Here is a 27,004-nt window from a genome sequence, read left to right as displayed (position 1 = left end):
GATACTCACTGATACACTCACACACACACACACACACTGACACACACACACACACTGATACACACACATACACTGATACACTCACACACACACACACACTGACACACACACACACACTGATACACACACATACACTGACACACACACACACACACACACTGATACACACACACACACACACACACACTGATACACACACACAGATACACACACTGATACTCACTGATACACTCACACACACACACACACACACACACTGACACACACACACACACACACACACTGATACACACACACACACACACACACACACACACACACACACACACACACACAGATACACACACACACACACACACACACACACTGATACACACACACACAGATACACACACACACACACACACACACTGATACACACACACACTCTCTCTGTATTGTGAAACTCGTCACCACAGAACTCAATATATCATAACTGAGTCATTTTATTCATAGCTTTTAAATCCTGTAAAGCCGGGTGTGACTGGGTGTGATCGGGTCGTTCCTGTAAAACAGGCATGTGTGTGTTGTGTTGCAGGGCGGTAATGAAGAACACCTTGGTCCACCTTGGTCCACCTTGGTAGGTTTGGTTTCAGGGGGGACACATTGGAACCAGGGTGTCTGGGGGTCGTCCCCCAGAAAATTGTAAGCTTCAACACTTCATTTCCTGCATTCTGGTTCATGTGTATGTAGTCTGGCATTGCCAGCGTCAAAATAGTTTACCAGGGTGTCCCATTTCACATATCTGCATCATGTCTTATGATTGTCTTTAACTTTTTTTTAATAAATTAAACTGAACTGAAGACTTTTCTTTTCGATGCTACCTAGTTACGGCTAAATTAAACTTTACATTCAAAACAATTATTTACAATTATATAATATAACAATTATTTACAGTCACTGTGCGTGCTGGTCTTACAGGGAGGTGTGTTCAGGTGCATTCTGGGCGTGCTGGTCTTACAGGGAGGTGTGTTCAGGTGCATTCTGGGCGTGCTGGTCTTACAGGGAGGTGTGTATTATTATTATTATTATATTATAATTATTATAAGTTATTTCTTCTCAAAATGGTATTTTGTTTTCAAATGACCACACAAACCATCCTATGAATAGACATTTATAACAACCAGTTCAACACTGATGTGCTCACTCCTTCTCCATTGTGTTATACTTACTACAGACAGTACATACATAAGTGTGTTGTAAAATATTTGAGAATATTGTTTTTATAAAAAACTCAGAACACACAGATACACGGTAACAAATATATTTTATTTTTCCCACAGAAACAATGTACACAGTGTACATCCCAACCAACACAAAGTTGCACATACAGTGGTCTACACACAAAACAACAGAAGAATTTACTGTATACAGTTACAGTAAAAATAAAATAAAACTATGCTGCATCCTCTCTTCTGATTGGTCAGGCCACAGCACCTCATCCACATCACAAGCAGTATTTTCCCCGGCCAAGCAGTGGGGGAAATACAGCCTAGCATGGTGAATACAGCCATGAAAAGCATCAACCGCTATATCTCCACATGCGTCTTCCATATCTTGGAGAAGGGGTATACGCATTTGTGGATTTCGGTCATATGCTTTCCATTTCCAGGCAGAAAAGAATTCTCCAAAACAGAAGAGCTCACCTTTTGCCCTTTTATACTAAAGCTCTGATTGCTAATTGTAAAACTGTGTGACAGGTGTTTGCCAATGTGATGAGTCAGTGTGCATATTTCAATGCCATTTTGTTGGCGAATGCAGAGAATTGTGTGTAGTGTTTTGAAAAAAGTGTGTTTTAGATCTGTAATCTGAGTGTAAAGCAGGAATTGTGCTTGTAGTTTAGCAGAATTGGTTCAGGGGGTTGGTGCATGAGTCACATGTTGTCATTGTGTCTCAAGTATTAGTATTTGTGTGTAAACAATTGAGAAAAACTGTAAATAAACTTCCATATATTTCAATATCTCTGGCTCTTTGACTTCCTCCGCGTAGCTCGCTACAATACAGATATTCATGATCTGTGCAGTGAACCTCATCAGCTTCTACCTGTGTTCATGTGAAACCAGATTAACACTGTCTTATAAAAACATGGGGCGGAGGGTTATACAGATTACAGGCTTATCTGCTGGCAGATCAACCTGCACACAAGCTGCTGTATTTTGATTTCGCTTTGCATGAGCTTTAGTTTCAGTCCGACGGACAACTGTGAGGAAAACAGTGTTTAGCTTCAGCACCGGTCGGAGGAAACGTCCAAAGAGGAAACGACGAGAAGGGAAAACAGGGTTTATACGTGGAAGCTAATCAAGATAGATGATAGACGTTTGGAAGTGACAGCAGCAGGATTGTCTCTACTATCAACCCAAATTGTCTCTCATTGAGACTGAGACACCCTGTCAGGCCTGTGATACTCTGGCTCTTTATATTTTAATGTCATATTAAATTAGAAATAAATAGACAGAATATTAGAGATACAAACAGCTGGAAAAGAGAGATGCAGCCGTCCAACCGGAAGAGACAGACCTCCGCTCTGCATGCAGCAACTTTCATGTGCAGGTTTGTAAAATGTATTTTTCATATTTTTCTCCCACCTTTAAGGAGCTATTCCAGTCATCGGTTAAAGGTGCACTTTCTGGTTTTGTTTCTGGCACTGAACCAGGAAAAGTTCCTCGTATTTAAAACGAGTATGGTTTAAAAACAGATGTGTATCTCACAAAAAGTGTTCCAAACCATCTGACGATATTGATTGTTAGTTCCTATTAGAGTGCGGATTGGAGCCGCATTTTTCTGTCCGAGCCCGACCCGCGTCCAACAGAGCAGTAACCGAGACCGGCCCGAGCCAGACAGGCATTAAGATATTTATGTCCAAGCCCGACCCGAGCCCGACACAGTTAAAATCTCGTTTTTTTCTCAAACTAATGACACATGTACGTTTCTTTGTGTGGAAAGCCTAGCCGGTCCTACCAGACTCTGGTCCATTAGCCTGGTCCTACCAGACTCTGGTACACTAGCCTGGTCCTACCAGACTCTGGTCCATTAGCCTGGTCCTACCAGACTCTGGTACATTTCATTTGTACAGAGAGTCTGGCCTCTCTCCATTTTAGTGTTAGCTTCCTTGAAGGCGGGACTCTGTTGAAGTTTAAAGCTATTGGACGTTTGGTCGTGACGTATGTCATGCGCATGTGCAACAAGAAGGGAGACCGTCAAGGCTTTTATTTATAGCTTTAGCATCGCTAGCGTTAGCCTTAGCCAACTCCTTCACCACTAACGGAGCGAGCTGGAAAATCAAACTGTTCCTGAACCCCGTGGGGAGGAGGGCCACAACATCTTGGCCACCAACACAACTCAGCAAAGATTGTTCTTGCTCGGGCTTTAACTTCTGGATATTCGGCAGTGTTGCGACAACGGAACGAATGGCTTCGCTCACATCTTTCTCCGCCGCAACTCTAGCGCACGGCCTTAACGTCATCGTTCTCAGCCACTCCCTCTGTTTGCTGATTGGACCGCCAAAAATTTTGAAGGAGAAAACCCAAGACTATACCGCAAACCCAGACGTAGTACTGAAGGGAAATGAAAATTGAGCGTAAGTACGTAGGAGGGCGGAGCCAGGCTATGGAAAGCCTGCTTTTATTAAGCAACTGTAGGAAGGCATTCAGACATGTCAACAGATGAACGCATCAGTGCACACGGGGCAACAAGCACACGTTAACACAGGCGCGCGCCTACATAATAAGCTTTTTTTAAATTTAAAATGTTCAATGCCTTATCGCGCTGATGTGACCGAGCCCGACCCGAACCAGAACATCATTTCTAAATATCTGTCCGAACTCGGCCCGGCCCGTCAGTCCCGCCAGGCTCGGTTCGGGTATCCGTGCTCTAGTTCCTACCCTCTAATCCGACCCACAGGAGCGTTTTCCGTCCTCATATATAAACCATAGAACATAACTGTCACAGTTTTAAACACTTTGTTAACGTTGTAAAATGGTCATCACAATGATGATTAAAAAAAGAGATACTATATTCTTCAGCCCTAGATTGAAACAGAGTTGTGGACCAACATTGCCATGCATAGAGACACCCATAACTTGAAAAATAGATACGATGGATCTACAGGCTGACAGAGGAGGTATTTTAAAAAAGAAGAAAAAAAACAGTGCTTCCTGAAGCGTCCTGAACCCAGAGAGAGTCGTGACCTGACGCATGCTCTCCTTCCATTATCCCCAAACTCTGAGAAAACTAGATTTCCTCCGGCGCTAATCTGCTCTGTTCCTCTGTCACACATCCAGCCGAGGATCGGCTGATGTCCTGCTGCTTTCATTTTGATCCAGCAGCATTCATTATGTAATCAGGTTAGTCTCACTGACACACACACTATCTCGCTCTCTGAGAGGGAGAAACACAACAATACAGCAGCAGTTTAAAGATAGAAACCAGCAGCACAGCACACATTTCTTTAGATATTTGTGTTGTGAATAATGTTACATTCCATTCTGTGAGAACTCTGAAGAAAGTCGTTCCCATTTTTTCCCAATATTTTATTTGTACCCTAAATTGCTAAATTGTTTTCCCAAACCTTGGGACAATCCTTCTGCCCATCCTGAGTCTTTTGTATCTCACTACACGTCATCTAAATGAATGTAGTCATTGTTAGAAAATATCTAGTCTATATCCACGATGTTCCACTTCTGGTGGATTTGTGAGGACTATGGTTAACTGCTCCTCAGATCTCTGCAGGGTAAATCCAGACAGCTAGCTAGACTATCTGTCCAATCTGAGTTTTCTGTTGCACGACTAAAACTACTTTTGAACGTACACGTTCCACCAAAACAAGTTCCTTCCAGAGACTATTTTGCAGAGGCACGGTGGCTCCGTCCGGAGCTTAGCTCCGCCCAAGATGATTGTGATTGGTTCAAAGAAATGCCAATAAACCAGAGCAGGTTTTTCTCTCGTCCAATGGTCCCACAGCCCTATGTTCTGTGCAGTTCAGTACAGTAAAACTGCACATTTTAGAGTGGCCTTTTCTTGTGTCCAGCCTAAGGCACACCTGTGCAATAATCCTGCTGTCTAATCAGCATCTTGATATGCCACACCTGTGAGGTGGATGGATGATCTCGGCTCACTAACACAGATTTAGACAGATTTGTGAACAATATTTGAGAGAAATAAGCCTTTTGTGTACGTAGAAAAAGTCTTAGATTTTTGAGTCCAGCTCATGAAAAATGGCGGCAAAAACAAAAGTGTTGCATTAATAATTTTGTTAAGTATTTTAAAAAGGAAATTAAAGACCTTTTTTTAATCTGGCTTTTAATTTGGAGTAATGTCATAGCATTCGTTGATACTCTGGGGGTGATTAGAGGGTACGAATAAACAACCTATATCGTTGTTGGTTTGGAGGACTTGTTGAAAAGACGTGACGTCACCCATTGTTTGTGTGGACTAACATTTCTAAGCCTAGAGTTTGGCAATTTGGCCATTGCCATCTTCAGAAGTGGCCATTTTTCAGACGAGAGGGCGAAGCTAGGGAGGAGCGATGGTGGATCAGACTGAGAATCATGACTTGCTTTATCGTCTAGTTTAAAATTAAAAGGACCAGTCTCAGAGACGTTTCGTTCTCTGAGACTAAAGCTACTAACGTTACCATGGCAACTACCAGCAGCGGGCGGAGTCTCCATGCTGCCTCCTGATTATGCCCAGTATACGAGAAAGTCAATGAGATATGAGGTTTGGGCGTGTTAGTTTAAACAGAGATTAGTTATCGAGCTAAAAACACGGAGATCGCTTTTGGCTCAAAACTCCATTAGCAACCAAAACATAGCGGTGTAAATGTAGCCTTAGTCCCAGACAACGAGACGTCATGACCCAATCAGGTGGAGAAACGTTGGCATCAGTGTCGGTGTTGCCACAGGTCTCCATTTGCGGCCGTTGAGACTGCAACACAACCCCGCAGATTCCAAACCAAAACGGGTCAGAAGTGTTTCCAAATGTCTCCGGTTTAGGGGCTTGGAAACACCAGAGCAGGTGGAATGAGAGGGGGAAACGCCAGAGCAGGGGGAATGAGAGGGGGAAACACCAGAGCAGGGGGAATGAGAGGGGGAAACGCCAGAGCAGGAGGAATGAGAGGGGGACACGCCAGAGCAGGAGGAATGAGAGGGGGACACGCCAGAGCAGGGGGAATGAGAGGGGGAAACACCAGAGCAGGAGGAATGAGAGGGGGAAACGCCAGAGCAGGGGGAATGAGAGGGGGAAACACCAGAGCGGGAGGAATGAGAGGGGGACACGCCAGAGCAGGGGGAATGAGAGGGGGACACGCCAGAGCAGGGGGAATGAGAGGGGGAAACACCAGAGCAGGGGGAATGAGAGGGGGACACGCCAGAGCAGGGGGAATGAGAGGGGGAAACACCAGAGCAGGGGGAATGAGAGGGGGAAACGCCAGAGCAGGAGGAATGAGAGGGGGAAACGCCAGAGCAGGGGGAATGAGAGGGGGAAACACCAGAGCGGGAGGAATGAGAGGGGGACACGCCAGAGCAGGGGGAATGAGAGGGGGACACGCCAGAGCAGGGGGAATGAGAGGGGGAAACACCAGAGCAGGGGGAATGAGAGGGGGACACGCCAGAGCAGGGGGAATGAGAGGGGGAAACACCAGAGCAGGGGGAATGAGAGGGGGACACGCCAGAGCAGGGGGAATGAGAGGGGGAAACACCAGAGCAGGGGGAATGAGAGGGGGAAACACCAGAGCAGGGGGAATGAGAGGGGGACACGCCAGAGCAGGGGGAATGAGAGGGGGAAACACCAGAGCAGGGGGAATGAGAGGGGGAAACACCAGAGCAGGGGGAATGAGAGGGGGACACGCCAGAGCAGGGGGATGAGAGGGGGGAACGTAGCAGAAGATATTCCTTCTTAAACCAAAACGTAGCGGTGTAAACGTAGCCTGAGAGACCTTTGTGCAGGTTTACCCGTCTCCTGTAACATGTCCCTGTGTTCTGCAGCCGGGCGGCCCGTTCTCTGGAGGTGGAGGCGGTTCTGTCCAAGCCTCGGTTCCACCTGGACCTCTGGCTCCGCTTCACCGTCCAAAACTGGCTCCTGGATGTCGGCCGGCCTCTTGTCATGGTATTCTGTATTCTGTACTACGTCATGGTATTCTGATTTCAGCCATAAATAAAAGTAAAAAGAGAAAAAAAAGTCTATATGTTTTAATTTATTTATATTCAATTATTGCTTAAAGTCTCATTGTAGATTGTAGATTGTTCTTGCTGTGTTTTACCATTTTTAATCCAAGCTAAGATTGAAATATTTGTCATTGCCATATCACACATTTTCTCTAACTTAAGTAATGTTTTCTGGGTCCTATTTTAACGATCTAAGAGCACGGCGTGAAGCGCCTGGCGCAGGTGCGTTTAGGGCGTGTCCAAATCCACTTTTGCTAGTTTGACGGCAGAAAAAAGGGTCCGTGTGCCGGGGTCATGGTTCTAAAGGGTTGTACTTAGTGTCTTCATTAATCAGAGGTGTGTTTTGGGCGTAACATGCAATCAACCAATCAGAGATCATCTCCCATTCCCTTTAAAAGCCAGGCGCGTTTGGACCTTGGAGCATTGCTATTATGATGGAGGATTTGCACTGTAATATTTTTATTTGTAATCTTCTGCATGTGTGTGTGCTGCTGTGCGTCCCTGTGTGTGTAACAAGCATAGTGTGTGCTGTGCACTAGCCTAGGAGCATTTTACTAATGCTCTGTTAAAATAACAATGAAATGCTGCGTTATTGACTTTAGACCAGGTTTTTGTTGGTCAATGGCGCATTACTTCCCTCTGCCTCAAGATAGCAATACGCCCAGAATGCACCTGAACACACCTCCCTGTAAGACCAGCACGCCCAGAATGCACCTGAACACACCTCCCTGTAAGACCAGCACGCCCATGGACGCACAGATGGGTGCAAGTGCATTTGCTATTTAAACGACGTGGGCGCTGGACGGGAAATTGACAACTGCATCGGTCTTAAACTAGCAAAGACACTTGTGTCGGGCTTTGCGCTGCACTGCTACATGTTTTCATGTTCTTTTACCATAGACATGTAAAGTCTATTTTTTTGTTATTTTTTGGATATTAACGAGAATTTAAATCTGTTAAAAACAAACAGAATAATTGTTTTTTGCAGCTGGTCCTCCCAACCGACTGGTTTCCTCTGAACCGTCCCGGTGCTGCCGAATACCTCCACATCCTGTATAACATCTGCACACCGCTCATCCAGCTCAAAGTAACCGTGACAACACAACACGCCACTATACACACACGGAATAATAAACTCATATAAGGAAGCTTTTTTGTTTTCACATCACAGTCAAACATCCGTTCTCACAGATGCTTGAGCGCAGCCCCAGGACGTTTCCCCGGCTCGCCGTCCAACTTGGTGTCATTGCCGTTGTCATGGGGACCAGCCTCCACCTGGTCGCCGACTCCATCACCCGACGGCTGCTGCTGATTGGCTACCAGCCGCACCTGTCGCTCAGAGAGAATCCAGTCATGAAGGACCTGAAACCGTCCGCCCTGGTACAGAATATCTTCCTCTATGTTTCATCCTCTCATTCCCCCTGCTCTGGCGTTTCCCCCTCTCATTCCCCCTGCTCTGGCGTTTCCCCCTCTCATTCCCCCTGCTCTGGCGTTTCCCCTTCTCATTCCCCCTGCTCTGGCATTTCCCCCTCTCATTCCCCCCTGCTCTGGTATTTCCCCCTCTCATTCCCCCCTGCTCTGGTATTTCCCCCTCTCATTCCTCCTGCTCTGGCGTTTCCCCCTCTCATTCCCCCCATCTCTGGCGTTTCCCCCTCTCATTCCCCCCATCTCTGGCGTTTCTCCCTCTCATTCCCCCTGCTCTGGCGTTTCCCCCTATCATTCCCCCTGTTCTGGCGTTTCCCCCTCTCATTCCCCCTGCTCTGGTGTTTCCCCCTCTCATTCCCCCAACAAAGAATACAACTGTGAATGTTGTTCTATGGACAATTTCTGTTCAAATATGTAAAGTCACAACTTGGGTGTTGAAAAAGGAAATATCTTAAAGCAGTGTAAAATAATTTCTAAGGTGTTAACCCATGTACAGAAAAATGACCTTAAATTATCATTATTAAAAGCATATATAGGGCTGAGTTTGTCTATATAAGCATATTTTTTCTCACACAGTGGCTCAGTTTTTCACCAGAGAAGCAAAGTCACTTTGCAATTTATTGATAATGATTACCAATTTAAAGCAAATATGTTCCTGATGGAGCACCGGCCAAGTGGAAAATTATCAAGTGAAAGAAGTGGAAAGGAAAGTGACCTTCCTGTGAGGACATGTCAGGAATAAGAACACACGACCTCGACGCAGGAGGACGACGGCTCTGTGTATGTATCTCTGATAAAGTCTGTAAGAGTGATGAATATTATATTATTTTATTTTGCAGATCGATGCCTTTGAGCTTCTGTGTTACTTTGACGACACTCTTGGTCATCTGATGTGGTAAGAACATTATTTTTTCTTGTAACTCACCAATGTTCATTCAGTAGAGTTACACCATTGTGACTCTATTCAGACCGTCCGACCAGAAAACGGCCGTATAGGTTGATTGTGCATCAGCTCATAATGACCCATAATCACGCGACCCCATCGTTACCGTAGTAATTATCGCAGGAGAAAACAAGAAGTAATGTGACAAATGTTCACACTGCAAGTCTTCATGCTTAATTCGGATTTTTTGCTCAGATCCGATTTTTTGTTTGGCTGTTCACATGACCTTTTAAAATGTGGCCTATGTCAGATTCCAGTGTGAACTGTTTGCGGTTTTGAACTTACCCGCATGCGCAAAAGAACAATAACAATGACACCAGACGCAGCACGCTGTTGCACTAAAGTTAGGGAAGTTATGGAGGAAGGAAGCATTTTCGCTTTTATTTCAAAAAGTTTGTGTAATGGCAGCCATGACATTAATGAGCCGGTGCTGAGGAGGAGAAGAATGAAGAGAAAGAGAGACAAATTGGCTATTTTGGCATTTTGCGGGGTTATGGCTGCAAATTCACTACGGAGGTCTGTGTGGATGCAGAGACGAAGCCAGGAGTGGTGGGACTGTGTTGTGTATAGGGTTAATTTTAATTTTACTGTCTGTGTTTAGGGCTAACTACCGCCGGCGCATAATTGTAACCCCCTAACCCTAACCCTTCTTTTCCTAAACCCAACTGTTCCGTTCTTCTTTATCTAAACCCAACTGTCCCGTTCTTCTTTACCTAAACCCAACTGTCCCGTTCTTCTTTACCTAAACCCAACTGTCCCATTCTTCTTTATCTAAACCCAACTGTCCCGTTCTTCTTTACCTAAACCCAACTGTCCCGTTCTTCTTTATCTAAACCCAACTGTCCCGTTCTTCTTTACCTAAACCCAACTGTCCCGTTCTTGTCCCTCGTGTCATGGAAACATACTTTTATAAGCCCACCCACGACCTTTTCCTTAACCAGTTTAGATAAAGCGTGTTTAGATATGATGCTAAAGGAGACTTTTAGCTTCAATAACAACGCCAAAGGCACCTGACGAAGCGTCCGTATTTTACCCAATGGGAGTGAGAATCTGTTCGTAATTCTCAATCGAATGTATAAAAATAAGAACACTTCAGGACATTTTGAGCTTAATTGGCTTTGAATTTGAACAGTTTTTGGAGCCTTTGATTATTCCTTCTCTCCTCCAGGTATGTTCCCCTTTTCCTCGTCCTCTTCCTCTTCTTCAGCGGAAGTTTCAGCTACCGGAGACAGGAGGAGAAGATGCCGGCGGCTGCGTGGATGCTACTTGTCCCCAACGCTGCCTACTACTGGTCAGACTGCTTTACTGCTGTAGATCACACAGACTGTAGTTTCTGTCAGTAGCCACTAAGGCTACAATGACATTGCTACGTTTTGGTTTTTTAAGCAGAGTTTTGAGCCAAAGCAGAGTTTTCTCCGTTTAAACTAACACACCCAAACCGCAGATCCCATAAACGGTACTTGGAGAACAAGATGTTGTGACCGTTAAGACCCGATCAGGAGGAGAAACGTTGGCATCAGTGTCGGTGTTGCCACAGGTCTCCATTTGCGGCCGTTGAGACTGCAACACAACCCCGCAGATTCCAAACCAAAACGGGTCAGAAGTGTTTCCAAATGTCTCCGGTTTAGGGGCTCGGAAACACCAGAGCAGGTGGAATGAGAGGGGGAAAACCCCCAGAGCAGGGGGAATGAGAGGGGGAAACACCAGAGCAGGGGGAATGAAAGGGGGAAACACCAGAGCAGGGGGAATGAGAGGGGGAAACACCAGAATAGGGGAAATGAGAGGGGGAAAAACCCCAGAGCAGGGGGAATGAGAGGGGGAAACACCAGAGCAGGGGGAATGAAAGGGGGAAACACCAGAGCAGGGGGAATGAGAGGGGGAAACAACAGAGCAGGGGGAATGAGAGGGGGAAACCCCAGAGCAGGCGGAATGAAAGGGGGAAACAACAGAGCAGGGGGAATGAGAGGGGGAAACACCAGAGCAGGGGGAATGAGAGGGGGAAACACCAGAGCAGGAGGAATGAAAGGGGGAAACACCAGAGCAGGGGGAATGAGAGGGGGAAACACCAGAGCAGGGGGAATGAGAGGGGGAAACACCAGAGCAGGGGGAATGATGGGGGGAAACACCAGAGCAGGGGGAATGAGAGGGGGAAACGCCAGAGCAGGAGGAATGAGAGGGGGAAACACCAGAGCAGGGGGAATGACGGGGGGAAACACCAGAGCAGGAGGAATGAGAGGGGGAAACGCCAGAGCAGGAGGAATGAGAGGGGGAAACGTAGCAAATTATATTCCTTTTTAAACCAAAACGTAGCAATGTAAATTGCACGGCTACATGTAAACGGGAATATTAGTGGAATATTCACTTTCATCAGCCGTGTAAACAGCTTAGTCATATCCTGTTAAAAGTGGAAGAATAGCGGCAGATCTCTGACTTCAGTGGCTCTATAATAGTGTTCTCACCAGAGGAGAACCTACCAAACAACTTGTCTTTGTAATGAAACTCTCAGAGTGAGAAACAGATGGAGTCACTGAGGGAAAGCGGTGTTTGCTGGAAGTGGTGATTAAGTCTATTAGCGGGCTGCAGGAGAATGAATCTACATTAAGTTTGTGTTAAGAGCTTTGTGAGGAGAAAACAGCTCCGTATTCTTCACTCGACTTCAGCCCCGTCTCCCAAAAGTTACTTTCCCAAACACTTAAATTGCATTCTTGCTTACATTTCGAGGAAAACTTATTTTGTCCCAGATTAAATTTGTTTTTGACGGATCACAAATACGTTTCCAATCAAAGTCTGTGTCAAAGTCCTCGTAGGGAGGGATAGCTCAAGCAAACTCTGGGCTTTCGGCCAGGAGTCTTCATGCAATATGTGGCATATAATGATGCAATGAGGCTGCTGCATCGAGTCCCCAGATAGTAAATGCTGGTGTTTCTACATAATGAGGCACTACTGAGGTAATTTATGTACACATTTATGTGTCATTTGGATGAAAATAGCATCATAGAGGCTCTAAAGAGCCCTAGAAAGATCTGCTTTCGATTCTCATCTGAACTCCGAAAACACTGGCATGACAGCTTGCACACAAATTCTTAAAATGATAGATTTGTATTTTGTATGTTGTTTTGTATGTATTTCTTGCTATGGACCTACCTGAGAGTCTGAAATAAAAACCTATACTAATATTAATAAGCAGCAATCCTCTGTGCCCTATAGAAAACGGTTTCATCCCGCCACACAGACCTTTAAGCTGTAATGCCGGAATTCTAATGAATGACAACAAAACTGTCGGCGCGTCCACATGATACAAGCCTTCCGTGATCACACCCCCCTCCACACAGTTACTAGTAGCCAAGGAGGACACGGAGGATTAAAAAAACATGATGGACTTTTCAGAAGAGGTATTTATCTTCGTTCGAGTTTTTGCGCGTGAAAGTCACCGGATGCCACAATCTTCTGAACATAGCCGTACTGAGAAATACAGAGAGAGTTGTGTGTGGAGCTGATAGTGTCCTCGTAAGGAGGCAGGTTGGGGGGGTGGATTGACTGACTTTTACGGACCTATTTCCATGACGTCTTTACATCCTCATTGTAGTTATTTTTATTTGTTTTACAAGTTACATTTCCCAACGTTAAAGCTATAGTACGTAGTTTTTGATCTGAGGAGCAGTTAACCATAGTCCTCATAAATCCACCGGAGTTCCAACACAATCCGGCAGCACCGAAGCAAACCCGGAAGTGGAACGTCATGGATATAGACTAGGCTCACATCAAACCAGATCTCCGTTACCGTCCTCTGTCTTTGTGTTGGCGTTCTAACCTCCGGTGGATTTATGAGGACTATGGTTAACCAACATGGTCTCACGGCAGTTTGTGTAATTGTCACTTTATTTTTAATCTATTGATTCATGTACAATAACACGTTTATCTCGTTTTTTCGTGGTGGCCAGCACGGAAAAATTAACGGGGAAAGCAAACGTCACACCGCGGGACACGATCCGCAGTCTCTGGGGGACGCGCGACAATAACGGGATGGTTGTGATTAGGGAAACAACGGGGAAACAAAACGCCACACACAGTCTCCGGGGTGAAAGTCCTGTATTGTTTGACCCATCCACCACCCCGACCAACCTCCCTACGCGGATTTTTGGCTTTTCATACTACTCCCTACCGTAGTCGAGCTGTGATCACGAAATATGCTTCCCATTGAAATACATTACTTTACATTTTCGTACTGGCCACCACGAAAAAAACGAGAAAAACGTCCCTGTGAACACGAATCAATAGATTAAATAATGTGACCATTTCACGAACTGTTGTGAGACTGGGTTGGGTTAACTGCTCCTCAGATCTCTGCAGGGTAAATCCAGACAGCTAGCTAGACTATCTGTCCAATCTGAGTTTTCTGTTGCACAACTAAAACTACTTTTGAACGTACACATGTTCCACCAAAACAAGTTCCTTCCCGAGGCTATTTAGCAGAGGCACCGTGGCTCCGTCCGGCGCTTAGCACCGCCCAAGATGATTGTGATTGGTTTAAAGAAATCCCAATAAACCACAGCACGTTTTTTCTCCCAACCAGGAATGCTGTGTGGACTAGCCAGGTCTGGCAACGCGAGACTACCAATATGCAAATGAGTGTATAATGTCATCTGGCAACTTTTACTGACTTTTAGAGCTAATGCTAGCTACTTTCATTAACCCTCTGAGGACGAAAAGACGCTCTGGCGCGTCCAAACGACGTTTGATAAAACTCCTACTCAAAAAGCGATAACAAAATTAGATTTCAGACATTTATCTAATATTTTAATCATACATTAACACTACTTTGTGACTTTGGTAAACTCATTTCAAGCACCGCAACAATTCATACAGCACATCATAAGTTAAAGTTTGTTTTCAAAAAGAGATTTGAGGAATTTCAAAAAGCCAACATCAAAGTTTCGGCTTTAGTGCCAAATTATCTCTTTGCACATTGCTCTGGGACAGATTTGGGTCTCACTATACAGAAAGCTGAGTTTGTTCTGAACATTTTGATATGAAACACATGGGGATCAGTTATATGCAAATACCTCAAAAAGGTGAATTTAAGAAGATGTGTGAAAATGTTCTTAGACCTCAGAGGGTTAAAGGAATGCAACCGTTTGACAACGTGCGCCAGTCGCTGGGACAGGGATGTGTAATCAGGGAGAAAAGATGCTTCCCTCGAAATGTAACTGAGAATGCAGTTAAGTTATATGGAAATATAATTTCTTAGTAGACAGGGGTTGTTGTCTTCCGTACAACTACATGCAGACGCTCTCACTCAGAGAGAAGTCCAGCTTGGCCGACAGCAGAAAGAGATTATATTCTTTCCCTATCAATAAAAACACAATGTGAGGAGCATAGGGGGTCGGTCGGCTCCCTGCTGAGACCCCAGCTCCCTGCTGAGACCCCGGCAGCAAAAACAGGGAAACAAACCAATGACATCAAAGTAGAAGGACTTTAAAAAGATTATGTTTGAGAATCCATGACATGCTGTGAAGTTATCAGGGAACTACATGCAGGCTGATCGCCGTGAAGGGGGTTATTCTGAGGGGATGATACTGAGTCCCCACTGTGCACAGCGTAAACTCATCTTTAAATGTATATTCAAGAAATGTATGCTGAGTGAGAGTACACATGCACCATCGGAGATCAATCCGAAGCGATGCAAATAAATGTCCCAAAGAGAAAGGAAAATGTGTTCTCGGAGAATACATCTCTTTTGTTCTGTAACTGCCTCTCCACCACCTGCAATTTATTTAAACTACTACAGTGCCTGTTCAAAATGTGCCTATTTGGAAAGGGCAGATTGCTTGGCCTGTGGTAGTGCTGCTTGTAGCATTCTCCAGAACCAAATTGTACCCCAAAATTACTTACAGAAGGACCCCGAACCACTTCATATGCAACTCCACTGTACAGCCTACTACTGACTTACAGTGTAGGCTACTTCTACATCAGAGGAAGACATTGTACTACTACATTTACCTGACAGAGAACGTGGCAGATTCAGAATATAATCACAAAATATCACAATGAAAATGTGGAGTAATCAGACATTTGCCTCATGGACTCATGGCAGTTTGCTACCCATCCTTTTCATTTTATTTTACAGTGTGTTCAGGGGACAGGCAGCTAGCAGATAGTGAAGAGATGTTTGCTGTATGTGACAAAAAATGTTGTAGTCTAAAAAATGCGTGACATCGCTTACAGCACCTTTAATATCCAATGCTGTCCAAATGCTCCAAAATCCAAACCCCAAGTTCATTAGGGAACTCAAGTGTGAAGTAGATTGGATGAACGGTTCATGAGATATCTCAAAGACAGATCACACACACACACAAACACACACACACACACACACGCTTCCAGATTTATTAGATAGATGTTTTGCAGCTGTGAGCAGGTGCAGATATTTGTACAGAAGTGTGCATCTTACTCACAAATCCAGTCATTTTTAGTATGCATATGTAACAGGTGTGAGCTGCCGTTGTGACGTAGAGAGACACACCAAAGGCCAGTGTTCCCAGTTGAGTGGTTATATTCTAGTAATAGACAAACAGTGCGGACATTAGTTTGCAATGTAGCCTACACGCTGCTATGTAAATCAACAACTGCACTTTGTCTTTAAACCTCCTCTAAGTAGACATCAACATAATGAGCAAACATATGAATCTCTTTAAATAATCTGCACAGTGTTATAAACATAATTTAGTAAGTTAAACTGGGAAAAAATGACCGCACAGGTAATTTAAAGTGGCAGAACACTAAAGTACACAAATATACACTTCTGGTGAGTGGAAACGAAGGCATTATTAATCATGTTACACATACAGACTATTGTGTGAATCCTTAATTTGTTATTTTTGCAGAGCAACACAGGCCTGTACAAACACATTACACTTGGATAACTAAACGCTCAGGAAAATGGATTAAGAAGAAATAAACACACTGCTCTCTCCAGACTTTAAGTTCATTTTTATTTTGCAGTGACAGCTGAAGTGAAACTGTAACTGATGAACAATACACCTGAGGATGTGTGTGTGTGTGTGTGTGTGTGTGTGTGTGTGTGTGTGTGTGTGTGTGTGTGTGTGTGTGTGTGGGTGGGTGTGTGCGCAGAGAGAGAGAGAGAGAGAGACAGAGACAATCAACAACTGCACTTTGTATTTGTCTGTAAAAAAACCTCCTCTAAGTAGACAATCATCAACATAATGAACAAAAATATGAATCTCTTTAAATAATCTGCACAGTGTTATAAACATACATAGTTTAGTAAGTTAAACTGGGAAGCATGTAACGTGCGCCATTCCCTTAAAAATGACCGCACAGGTAATTTAAAGTGGCAGAACACTAACCCCCAATTTCCACGAACTGCGGAACGTCTGCGGATCCGCTCCAGTACGGCGGCGGAGTCATTAGGTTTCCATTGAAGTCAATGTGTGTATTTCCACTGACTGCTGAACGTCTGCGTCCCTACTCCGTCCCAGCTCCGGCGGTCCCAGCCCTCCGGAGCAGATACCAGAGCTTCTATTTTTGCCGGACGCCGGAGAGCTCCGCAGCAATTCAGCACATGGCAGATAGTGCGGGACAGGAAGTCGAGCACAGAAACGAAATCAAAATCCGGTTAATTTTCAAAATAAAATACACCCTGCTCACAGCAGATCATATTTCCCTGCACTACACCTTGAAAACGTCATAATGCGCGGAGACAGGATTGAAGTCGGAATGGAAACAAACTGTTGTTGGTTTTGTGGTTCTGTTTATAGAAACTACATCCTGTTATAGCGCGCGACCATATGTGAATTCGTGAGATCTCGTGGGTCCTCGTGACTTCAGCTGTCAGTCATGGCCGCAGCCGTTCCGCAACAAATATGGACCTGGTGGGTGTTAAAGGACGGCGGAGCGCGGAGCCGATCCGCAGCCGTTCCGCAGTGGGTGGAAATCCACAGTAAGGTACAGAAGTATGCACTTCTGGTGAGTGGAAGCGAAGGCATTATTAACCATGTTACACATACAGACTATTGTGTGAATCCTTAATTTGTTATTTTTGCAGAGCAACACAGGCCTGTACAAACACATTACACTTGGATAACTAAACACTCAGGAAAATGGATTAAGAAGAAATAAACACACTGCTGCCTCCAGGCTTTAAGTTTATTTTTATTTTGCAGTGACAGCTAAAGTGGAACTGTAACTGATGAACAATACACCTGAGGATGTGTGTGTGTGTGTGTGTGTGTGTGTGTGTGTGTGCGTGCGTGCGTGCGTGTGTGTGTGTGTGTGTGCGTGTTTGCCTAAAACCCTCTTCATACGCACATTTTTCAGAGAGGAGAGGAAACAAGCAGAGATAAGATAGATAGATTGATAGATACTTTATTTGTCATTCTCACAACACGGGGAGGGTGAGGAGAACAAAATAAGAACTCAGGTCTCAGTGCCGACTAACTACTATAGTGATTAATAAATAAATAAAAACATTTCTTCATAAGCCCTATCCTACTAAAAACAATTACAAAAATAAAATAAAATAATTAACAAAGACAGTTTCAGAATAGCAGCAAGTAATTAAAGTAAAGTGCTATTTCTTGGGATGACTCAAAGGCATGGCAGTGTGGAGGAGTCCATCAGTCTGACCGCATCCGGGGAAGCTGTTCTTCAGCCTGGTGGTCCTTGCCTGGATGCTACGCAGCCTTCTGCCTGAGGGGAGGTGGGAAAACAGTCTGTGTGCAGGGTGGGTGGAGTCTCTCATGATGCAGGTCGCTCTGCCCCTGCATCGGCTTGTGTAAATGTCTGAGAGGGCTGGTAGGTCGCATCCGAGGGTCCGTTGTGCAGACCTTACCACCCTCTGCAGCATCTCCTTCTCTGCCACTGTGCAGCTGTCATACCACACAGTGATGCAGGAGGACAGGGTACTCTCCACCACGCACCTGTAGAAGGAGCTGAGGATGTTGATATCCAGCCTTGCCTTCTTCAGCTCCCTCAGGAAATAAAAGCGTTGATGTGCTTTTTTTTAAGGTGGTCAAGGTGTTGTGGCGCCAAGTGAGGGTGTTGGAGATGTGTACTCCGAGGTATCTGATACTGGGTACCCTCTCCACAGCTGCACCGTCGATGCGGACAGGACTGGGGGCCCGTCTTGTGGGAATCCACAATCATCTCCTTCGTCTCCTCCTCCTTGTTCCCTTTAGTGATGAGCCCAACCACTACAGTGTCGTCTGCGAACTTCACTATGAGGTTGCTGTCATAGTGAGCTCTGCAGTCATGTGTGAGCAGTGTGTAGAGCAGCGGGCTGAGGACGCAGCCCTGGGGGGAGCCAGTGAGTGTCTGTGGGATGATTGTGTTAAATGCAGAAGTAAAGTCCAAGAAGGGCAGCCTCACATAGGAGTCCTTGTTCTCCAGGTGTGTGAGGGACTGGTGGACCACAGCAGCGATGGCGTCAGCTGTGGAGCTGTTCCGCCTGTAGGAATACTGGTGATGGTCAGCTGTTATGTCGATGGACTTTTTTTATGTGCGACATAACCAGCCTCTCAAAGCACTTCATTGCTATTGGTGTGAGAGCGATCGGGCGGTAGTCATTTAGACAGGACACTGTAGCGGCCTTTGGCACAGGGACGATGGTAGACGTCTTGAAGCACGTTGGTACGGTGACCTGGGAAAGTGAGATGTTAAAAATGTCCGTCATGACATCTGACAGCTGGTACACGCAGTCCTTCAGGACCCGGCCCGGGACCCCATCGGGGCCTGCAGCTTTGCGGGGGGTTATTTTCTGCAGTGTCATCCTCACCTCACCTCATAAGAGAGGTAACCATGAGTTATTTCTCAGACTTTCACTCAGTTTTTATCTGCATTAAACATTTTTTTTATCAATTATCAAATAACAATTTTCTACCTAAGACACAAAAATCTAATAAGAAGTGACTTGCTTTCCTTCTCCAAACACAGCCAATCACAATGCTGCACTTATTCACCAGGTCACACCCCCACTGCTAGAGATGGGATGCGTGGTTAGTTTCAGTGTCAGTGTAGTTTAGTAGTTAATTTAAATCCACTATATCCTCATGTCTGGGTTTTCCTTTTGACACTGGACTCTGCAGAGAAACAGAGCGGGCTTGTCTCTCTTCTGTTTGTGAATCTAATTGAACAACAACTATGTGATATTTTAGCTACCGTGTGGTAAAAGCTGAGCTGACTCGTTGCTTCTGTTTGCCTTCCAGCTGGGCGCTCCCATAGTGCCATGACATCACAGGAAAACTATATAATTGGCCTATCAATTTCATTTGTCACATTAAATGGTAGAAGTACAATTCCAGTGAAATGTTATACCATCCGCTCCTTCAAGGCCATCAGATCGCAATGCCAACCTTCATCAGCAGCTTTTTTTTTTTATCAAACATGACTTCTTTATCTCATCATCGGAGGAAACTTTGCAGCATCAGCTCTCTATCTATCTATCTATCTAATCAATGTCCTTTACACGAGTCTAAAACCACAGAGGCTGATGTGTCTTCATACACATATTCAGAGAGGAGAGGAAACATCCAGAGATAAGAGAGAGGGGAAGCACACACACACACGCGATATTTGTACAGAAGTGTGCATCTTACTCACAAATCTCATCATTTTTAGTATGCATATGTAACAGGTGTGAGCTGGTGTTGTGTTATAGAGAAACACCAAAGGCCAGTGTTCCCAGTTGAGTGGTTATATTCTGGTAATAGACAAACGGACTTTAGTTTGCAACATAGCCTACACACTGCTATGTAAATCAACAGCTGCACTTTGTCTTTGTCCGTAAAAAAAAACCTCCTCTAAGTAGACACCAACATAATGAACAAAAATATGAATCTCTTTAAATAAACAGTGTTATAAACATAATTTAGTATATTAAACTGGGAAGCACATAACATGCGCCATTCCCTTAAAAATGACCGCACAGGTAATTTAAAGTGGCGGAACACTAAAGTACACAAATATACACTTCTGGTGAGTGGAAGCACACACACACACACACACACACACACACACACACACATAAAGTGATATTTAACATAAAGATAAAATGATTTGTAATAAAACTCTTAGGTGACAGTAATGTTAAAAAGTGAATTCCCCACATGTTAAACTATTAAACCAATGACGCCTAACAGATTGCCTAACTGCTGCATTTCATGATGAGTGTTGATTGGCTGATACTCGTCTAACATCTACCAACCAGATAGTGTTGTGGGCGGGACATGAAGTGAGATCAGTGGTGAGGTAAACGGGAGCAGAGGGAGAGACTCAGAGCTGTAGCTGAGACAAAGTACAACACCTTTTATTTCATTAACTTTATAATAAAACACAGATACAGATCATCTGCAAACTGCCAAATATGGGACAGAGCCTTTCCAGCTGCTGCTCCACGATGGTGGAAGCTGCTGCCTTCACATATCAGATGGTCTCCCTCCATTTCTGTTTTTATATCTCAGATAAATACACATTATAACTCTCTAATCTCTCTATCTGGTCTCATCATGTCATCATTCTGGGTTTGGGAACTGCTGCTTGTTGTAGGTGTTGGGATCTTCTTTTTGGGTTTTGATATTTACATTTTAATGTTCTTTTATTCAGCCCTTTGGTCAGATTAATGTGTGTTTAAATGTGCTCTAGAAATCAACTTTACTTACTGGAAGTTAACTTAAGAAACATTTTACAGACCCAGAGATATGTTGATTATAATAATTAATCAGAAATCACAATCAGAACGAGTTGTATAGTTCATTAATAATGTTTATTATACAGACGATAGATTATAGATATAGACCAAGATATAATACGTTTATAACACTGACAACACTGCAAGATACAACTATTATAAATGCATTAAAGACAATTCATATTCCTTCATATATAATATACAACATCACATAATCTTTAGATTTAAAATACAACAGAAACACACACACAGAGACACACAGACACACACACACACACACACACACACAGAGACACACACACACACACACACACACACACACACACACACATACACATAGACAAAGACAGACACACAGACAAAAACACACACATACACACAGATACACACACACAAAGACACACACACACACACACACACACAAAGTGATAGTTAACATAAAGGTAAAATTATTTATAATAAAACTCTTAGGTGACAGTAATGTTAAAAAGTGAATTCCCCACGTTATAAACCAATGCCCCCCAACAGAGCAGCCCCCCCCTCTCCTCTCAAGAAAATATCAACTAACTCAATATATATATATATATATATATATACACACAACATACTAATACAGACGATAAGGGAACATCTGCACCCTGTCAGCATCAAAGGTTCACTTCTAACATTCAAAACTTATTTTTCACAGCGACTACAGCAGCACAGAGCATCAGCAGCAGGACACTGAGCACTGAGCATCGCACTTTGAAGAAGGTGGAGTAAATCCCAAAGGGCTCCATGTACACTAACACAGTTCTGCTGGTTGACACACACTGAAAATCACCATCTGGGTCAATAACTGCACACCAGTACTCTCCTGCGTCTCTCACTGAGATATTAGAGATAACCAGACTCCCATTATCACGGTACATGCTCACTCTGCTCATTCTCTGATTAGACTCTACACTAAAGATTCTTCCCTCTGTTCGGTTCAACTTGATAAACCAAGCATGCACCCTACCCTTTCTCCAATCTCTGCATCTGAGAGTGACTTCTTCTCCCTCTGAGAAGAGCTCTACAGCAGGGGGGGCAAATTTGGGACACACCACCAGCACATACTCTTCCTCTCTCATGGAGGCTTCACAGGAGTACCGACCTGAGTGATTTAACATTAAAGATGAAAACACCAGCGAGTAGTTTTGGTCTACTGAAGGAACAGTCTGGTTTAGTTGTCCTAGGTCAGTGATGGAGTTTGTTTTGGTAATAACCATCCAAAGTGGGGGCTGTTCATCAGTGGAGTCAGTGATAGTGCACGGCAACACAGCGGTCTCTCCCACTGAACCGTAGATTATCTCATACTGTAGGAACAACCCTACAGTGTGACTAGTAACACACTGCTGTTGGTTCATCACCAGACAGTTGTACTCTGTAAAGTCTGTTGCCATGACGTTGGAAACACAAAGAGCTGATGTGTCTGTCACCACTTGGTATCTTCCTCTAACAGTGTCCATCACTGATGTCGTATTGTCCCCAAAAACTCTGCTCCATGTTTCTTGCTCATATCTAGAGTCCTGTTTGAGCCACTGGACATCCAGATTATCAGCTGCTCCCTCACATGGCAGGTCCACTGTTCCTCCAACTCTCGCTCCGATACCGCTCCGATCTCTTGAAGTAGTACAAACAGTAATAGTGATGTTGTTCTCATGCGTCACGCTGCCCTCAGTCCAACACTCCTCTTGGTACGACCCGGAGTCTGAATGGGTCAGGTTGAGGATGGTGGAAGAAGAAGTTTTCACCGTGCTGACAAGTCGTTGTTTCAGGTGTTCAGGTACTGAGGAGCTGTTGGACCAGAGGTCAGAGGTGTTCCACAGGACAAGCTTCTCCTCACCAACAGATCTGGAGATCAGGCAGGAGTTGGTGTTCTCGGGGAGCTTGAAGGTGTAAGAGTCTCCTTCCTGTCCGATGATGATCAGTTCTTGTGAATGGATGTAGTTGATGAGAGCAAACAGCAGGAAGGAGAGCTCTGTGACTGCAGCCATTCTGCTCCGAGGTCGACAAACACTGACACCACTCAGCTCATATACGCTCTACACCAACCCTCATCAGCAGCTGCTCTTTATCTGTTATAAAACATGAGTTCTTTATCTCCTCATCAGAGGAGACTTTGCAGCATCAGCTCTCTATCCAGTAATCAATGTCCTTTACACAAGTGGAGGAGAGGAAATATCCAGAGATAAGAGAGAGGGGTGTGTGTGTGTGTGTGTGTGTGTGTGTGTTCTTGTTTAACTATATTCGTTGGGTCCAAAAACTGTGAATACAGAATACTTGTGGGGTCCGGACAGCTTTGTGGGAAAAAATGCTGGACCCCACAACTTTAAAGGGCTGTTTGAGGGTTAAGACTTGGTTTTAGGATTAGGGTTAGAATTAGGTTATGGTTAGGGTGAGGGTAAGGGTTAAGGTTAGGCATTTAGTGGTGATGGTTAAGGTTAGAGTAGTGTGTGTGTGTGTGTGTGTGTGTGTGTGTGTGTGTGTGTGTGTGTGTGAATGTGTGCACGAGTGTGTGTGTGTATGTGGTGTGTGTCTGTGTTTGTGTGTGTGTGTATGTGAATGTGTGCGTGAGTGTGTGTGTGTGTGTGTGTGTGTGTGTGTGTGTGTGTGTGTGTGTGTGTGTGTGTGTGTGCCTCCAGGTGTTAGCAATAATTGATTAGGTAGTTCTCAGGTGTTGCTGACTAATTACTTTACTCAACGAGGTCAGCACTTACAGATGAAACCAGAAGTCAAGAACCATGCCGGGTGTTTTTGCCTATTTATACAATATGTTTTATTCATATTACTACTTCTTGCATTTAATTTTTTCAGACCCTGTGGTCAGACGTTTTATGTGATTAGAACAGCATTTAAAACCAAATTTCAACATAGTTTTTGGGATTGAGTTTGAGTTTCTTGAAATTATGCTCACAGTTAAACAACTGAATAAAAACAGAATCTCTGGCCCTATATATATATATATATATATATATATATATATATATATATATATATATATATATATATATATTGAATCTGTGACCCTTTGCTCAGGTACCTGATCACAGAGGGACAGACCTTCATCCTCTTCATCTTCACCTTCTTCGCCATGATCGCCACGGTGATGCACCAGAGGAGGCGGGGCATGGTTCCCGACGGCAACGGCCTCTTCATGCTCTACAGGTACGCTTTGGGATTGAAGTTTAAATTCATTAATTAGAATTTAATTTAAAACAGAAAATCGTCACCACAAAACAAATGAGACTGCCATCTGAAAAACCAAAAAGAGGTTTGAGCATCATTCTGATCATCCAAATGATAGACAAATTTCTAGGCATTCTTTTAATGAAATATCATGAAAAATAGTGCACATAGCTGCCGTAAAAATGGAGCATGCTTGGACCCCCAAAAAACGCCCAAATAAATTGTTTGTTCATCAGCAATTCTGACCTATATTGATGTTTGTAGTGGCGGCGCCCTCTAGTGGCCGTAGTAGTTCTGACTGGAGCAAAGCAGAAAGTAAGGTGAGTAAGTATAAGTGCGCCAAATGTCCTGGTAAGAAGGCAGGTTGGGGGGGAGGGGGATGTATGGGTCAAACAAACACAGGACTTTCACCCATGGGACTGGGGTTCATGTCCCGTTTGAAAAGAAAAGGAAGCAGAGAGGTTTTTTTCAAGTTAACAAGACAAACAGATAGAGCTGGGACGATATGCTTCTGTCCCGATCCGATTCGTTCCCGATACATGGGCACCGATGTGATTTGTATTGTGATTTTCATTTATTGCGATTTTCCTTTCCTTCTTTAACAACAGAAGTTGAATAAAACCCTTCTAGAGACAATATAACATGAGACATTTCTAAAAACTGATAGTTCTCTGAGAAGAACGACATCACATGTCAGTCAGTCAGTCAGTCTGACATTTATTTACTTTGTAAAGAAGAACATAACATGGATCTTCTGCATTTAGCTGAAAGCGTATCTGATGTAGCCGCCATCAGCGGTACCGTATCAACAGAACACATTTGGGTCAATCATTGGAGAAATAAAAAAAATTGATTCTAGGGAAAATAATCCATTTTAAATATCATGGCAAAAAAAATCACGATATATACGATTTTTCCCCCCCACCCCTACAACCGGAGCTACGTCACATTCTGCATCATGTGGTAACCTTCAGGAAGTGAAGTAACGTCTGATTTGAACCCAAACCACCATCTTTTTTATCAACTTAACTCAGTAGTTTTGGGGCCTAAACCTAACCAAACAGGGACCGTTTCACAACGTTAACAATATGGATGCAACGAATCCACTGGTTAAGATTCTGCATGAATGGCTTTGGCTCGTGGGTGATGTGATGCCCACTGTTTGTTCGGTGTAGGGCAAAGCTGGTAATAGTCATCTGGTTAACACAAGTTTTTAGCTGTGACTGTCCTTCCTTTGCCGTACCTGAAGTTGATGCATTCTGGCTGCTGTCTGTAAATTCCTTCATGCACAACTCGTATTCTTTCAGATGTTTCATACCAGATGTTGTAACAGCGGTGATGTTGTGTATAGTTTAGGGTCCTCGCCACCACTAGACTAATCGGCATTGTAAATTGAACATGTAGCTGGACTTGAATGGCCTTCTTTTAACTGAAAGTACTGCCAAACTACACTTTTTCTGCTCACCAGTTCCATTTTCACTTTCTCACAGCCTACTGCATTGAACGCTCCACCTACGTAAACACCTTCCCGCAATCAACGGCGCCGTCATTACGCCGACCAGCGTAGCGCGCGTAGTGCAAGCGCAGGGTTCGGTGGGAAAAAATTCTAAGGTTCAGCAGAAACCCAACCCCGTGAAAAAGCCCAATATTCAGCCAAATCCGAAGCTGGATCCTGGATTCGGTGCATCCCTGGTTAACAACGTGTTTAAAACCGCGACCGTTAACTTCTCTGGTTCAGATAGGAGGACGGAAAACGCTCCTGTGGGTCGTATTAGAGAGGGGGAACAAATGAACGTTATCCTCATATGGTTTGGCGGACTGGTTGGGAGGTTCACTTCTGTTGTTAAACTCAACTCATTTTCAAGAGGAGAAACTTTTGTGGTTCGGGTGCCGGAAGAAAACTAGGAAGTGCACTTTTTAAACATTACACAGCTGAGATGAGTGGAATATCGGCGTATGGTTTGTCCTGATGTGAAAACGTGTTCCTCTGGTAGTTTCTCTGCAGCTCTGTTCCTGGTAGCGGTGTGGGTGGCGTGTCTGTGGAGCGATGGCGCCCTGAGGAAGAAGCACCCTGGGCTGATCTACGTCCCGCAGCCTCGCGCCGTCTACACACTCCACCTCCGCCAGGACACGTACACTTAACACAGCACTTGCTCCAACAGACACACACCTTCACACTGCCACTGACTCGATTTGTTGAAAGGACAAATATTGGATTTCCTCTTCTCTGGTTCTGACTTTTCAAACGTCGTACTGGCAAAATGTTTTAAGGGTGTGATGATGACAGAGGGGGACAGAAATGTCTCAGATCACCCGGGGCTGTCCGGCCTGAGTGAAATATATTCCAATGTTAAAGCAAAGCTTTGACAAATTCCAGTAAGATGTGAAGAGAGTCACCCTTCCTGTACTGCAGGGAAATGTCACAGAGTTGGAAACTCTATTTGATCTTCCTCATAAAAACACGGTTTAAAGGGATAGTTTAGCTACAGTAGATGGCGGCCGGCCAACATGTTCTCACTCCCA

The 27,004-nt window shown here is 44.3% G+C and overlaps 2 protein-coding genes across 2 annotated transcripts in view; both read left to right on the top strand.

Moving 5' to 3' along the window:
• LOC116036403 (NLR family CARD domain-containing protein 3-like) overlaps nucleotides 1–27,004 on the top strand; it is a 1,020,880-nt gene that overhangs the window by 479,628 nt on the left and 514,248 nt on the right. The window lies entirely within an intron of this gene.
• LOC116054934 (ceroid-lipofuscinosis neuronal protein 6 homolog) lies at nucleotides 2,197–27,004 on the top strand. The gene is made up of 8 exons (XM_036003692.1): nucleotides 2,197–2,589; nucleotides 7,020–7,140; nucleotides 8,188–8,286; nucleotides 8,391–8,579; nucleotides 9,464–9,519; nucleotides 10,736–10,858; nucleotides 24,332–24,460; nucleotides 26,476–27,004. The coding sequence occupies exons 1-8, from the start codon at nucleotides 2,528–2,530 to the stop codon at nucleotides 26,621–26,623; spliced, it is 927 nt and encodes a 308-aa protein (XP_035859585.1). The 5' UTR covers nucleotides 2,197–2,527; the 3' UTR covers nucleotides 26,624–27,004.

The sequence above is a fragment of the Sander lucioperca genome, chromosome 7, assembly GCF_008315115.2.
Source record: "Sander lucioperca isolate FBNREF2018 chromosome 7, SLUC_FBN_1.2, whole genome shotgun sequence".
Classification (NCBI taxonomy): Eukaryota; Metazoa; Chordata; class Actinopteri; order Perciformes; family Percidae; genus Sander; species Sander lucioperca.
This window is presented reverse-complemented; position numbering and strand designations above follow the sequence as displayed.

Bases quoted from the DNA above. Each gene is read 5' to 3' on its own strand.
- LOC116054934 (XM_036003692.1), top strand. From the start codon at position 2,528: ATGCAGCCGTCCAACCGGAAGAGACAGACCTCCGCTCTGCATGCAGCA. The intron at 9,520-10,735 runs GTAAGAACATTA...TCTCTCCTCCAG, and splicing joins ACTCTTGGTCATCTGATGTG to GTATGTTCCCCTTTTCCTCG. The intron at 10,859-24,331 runs GTCAGACTGCTT...CCCTTTGCTCAG, and splicing joins CCCAACGCTGCCTACTACTG to GTACCTGATCACAGAGGGAC.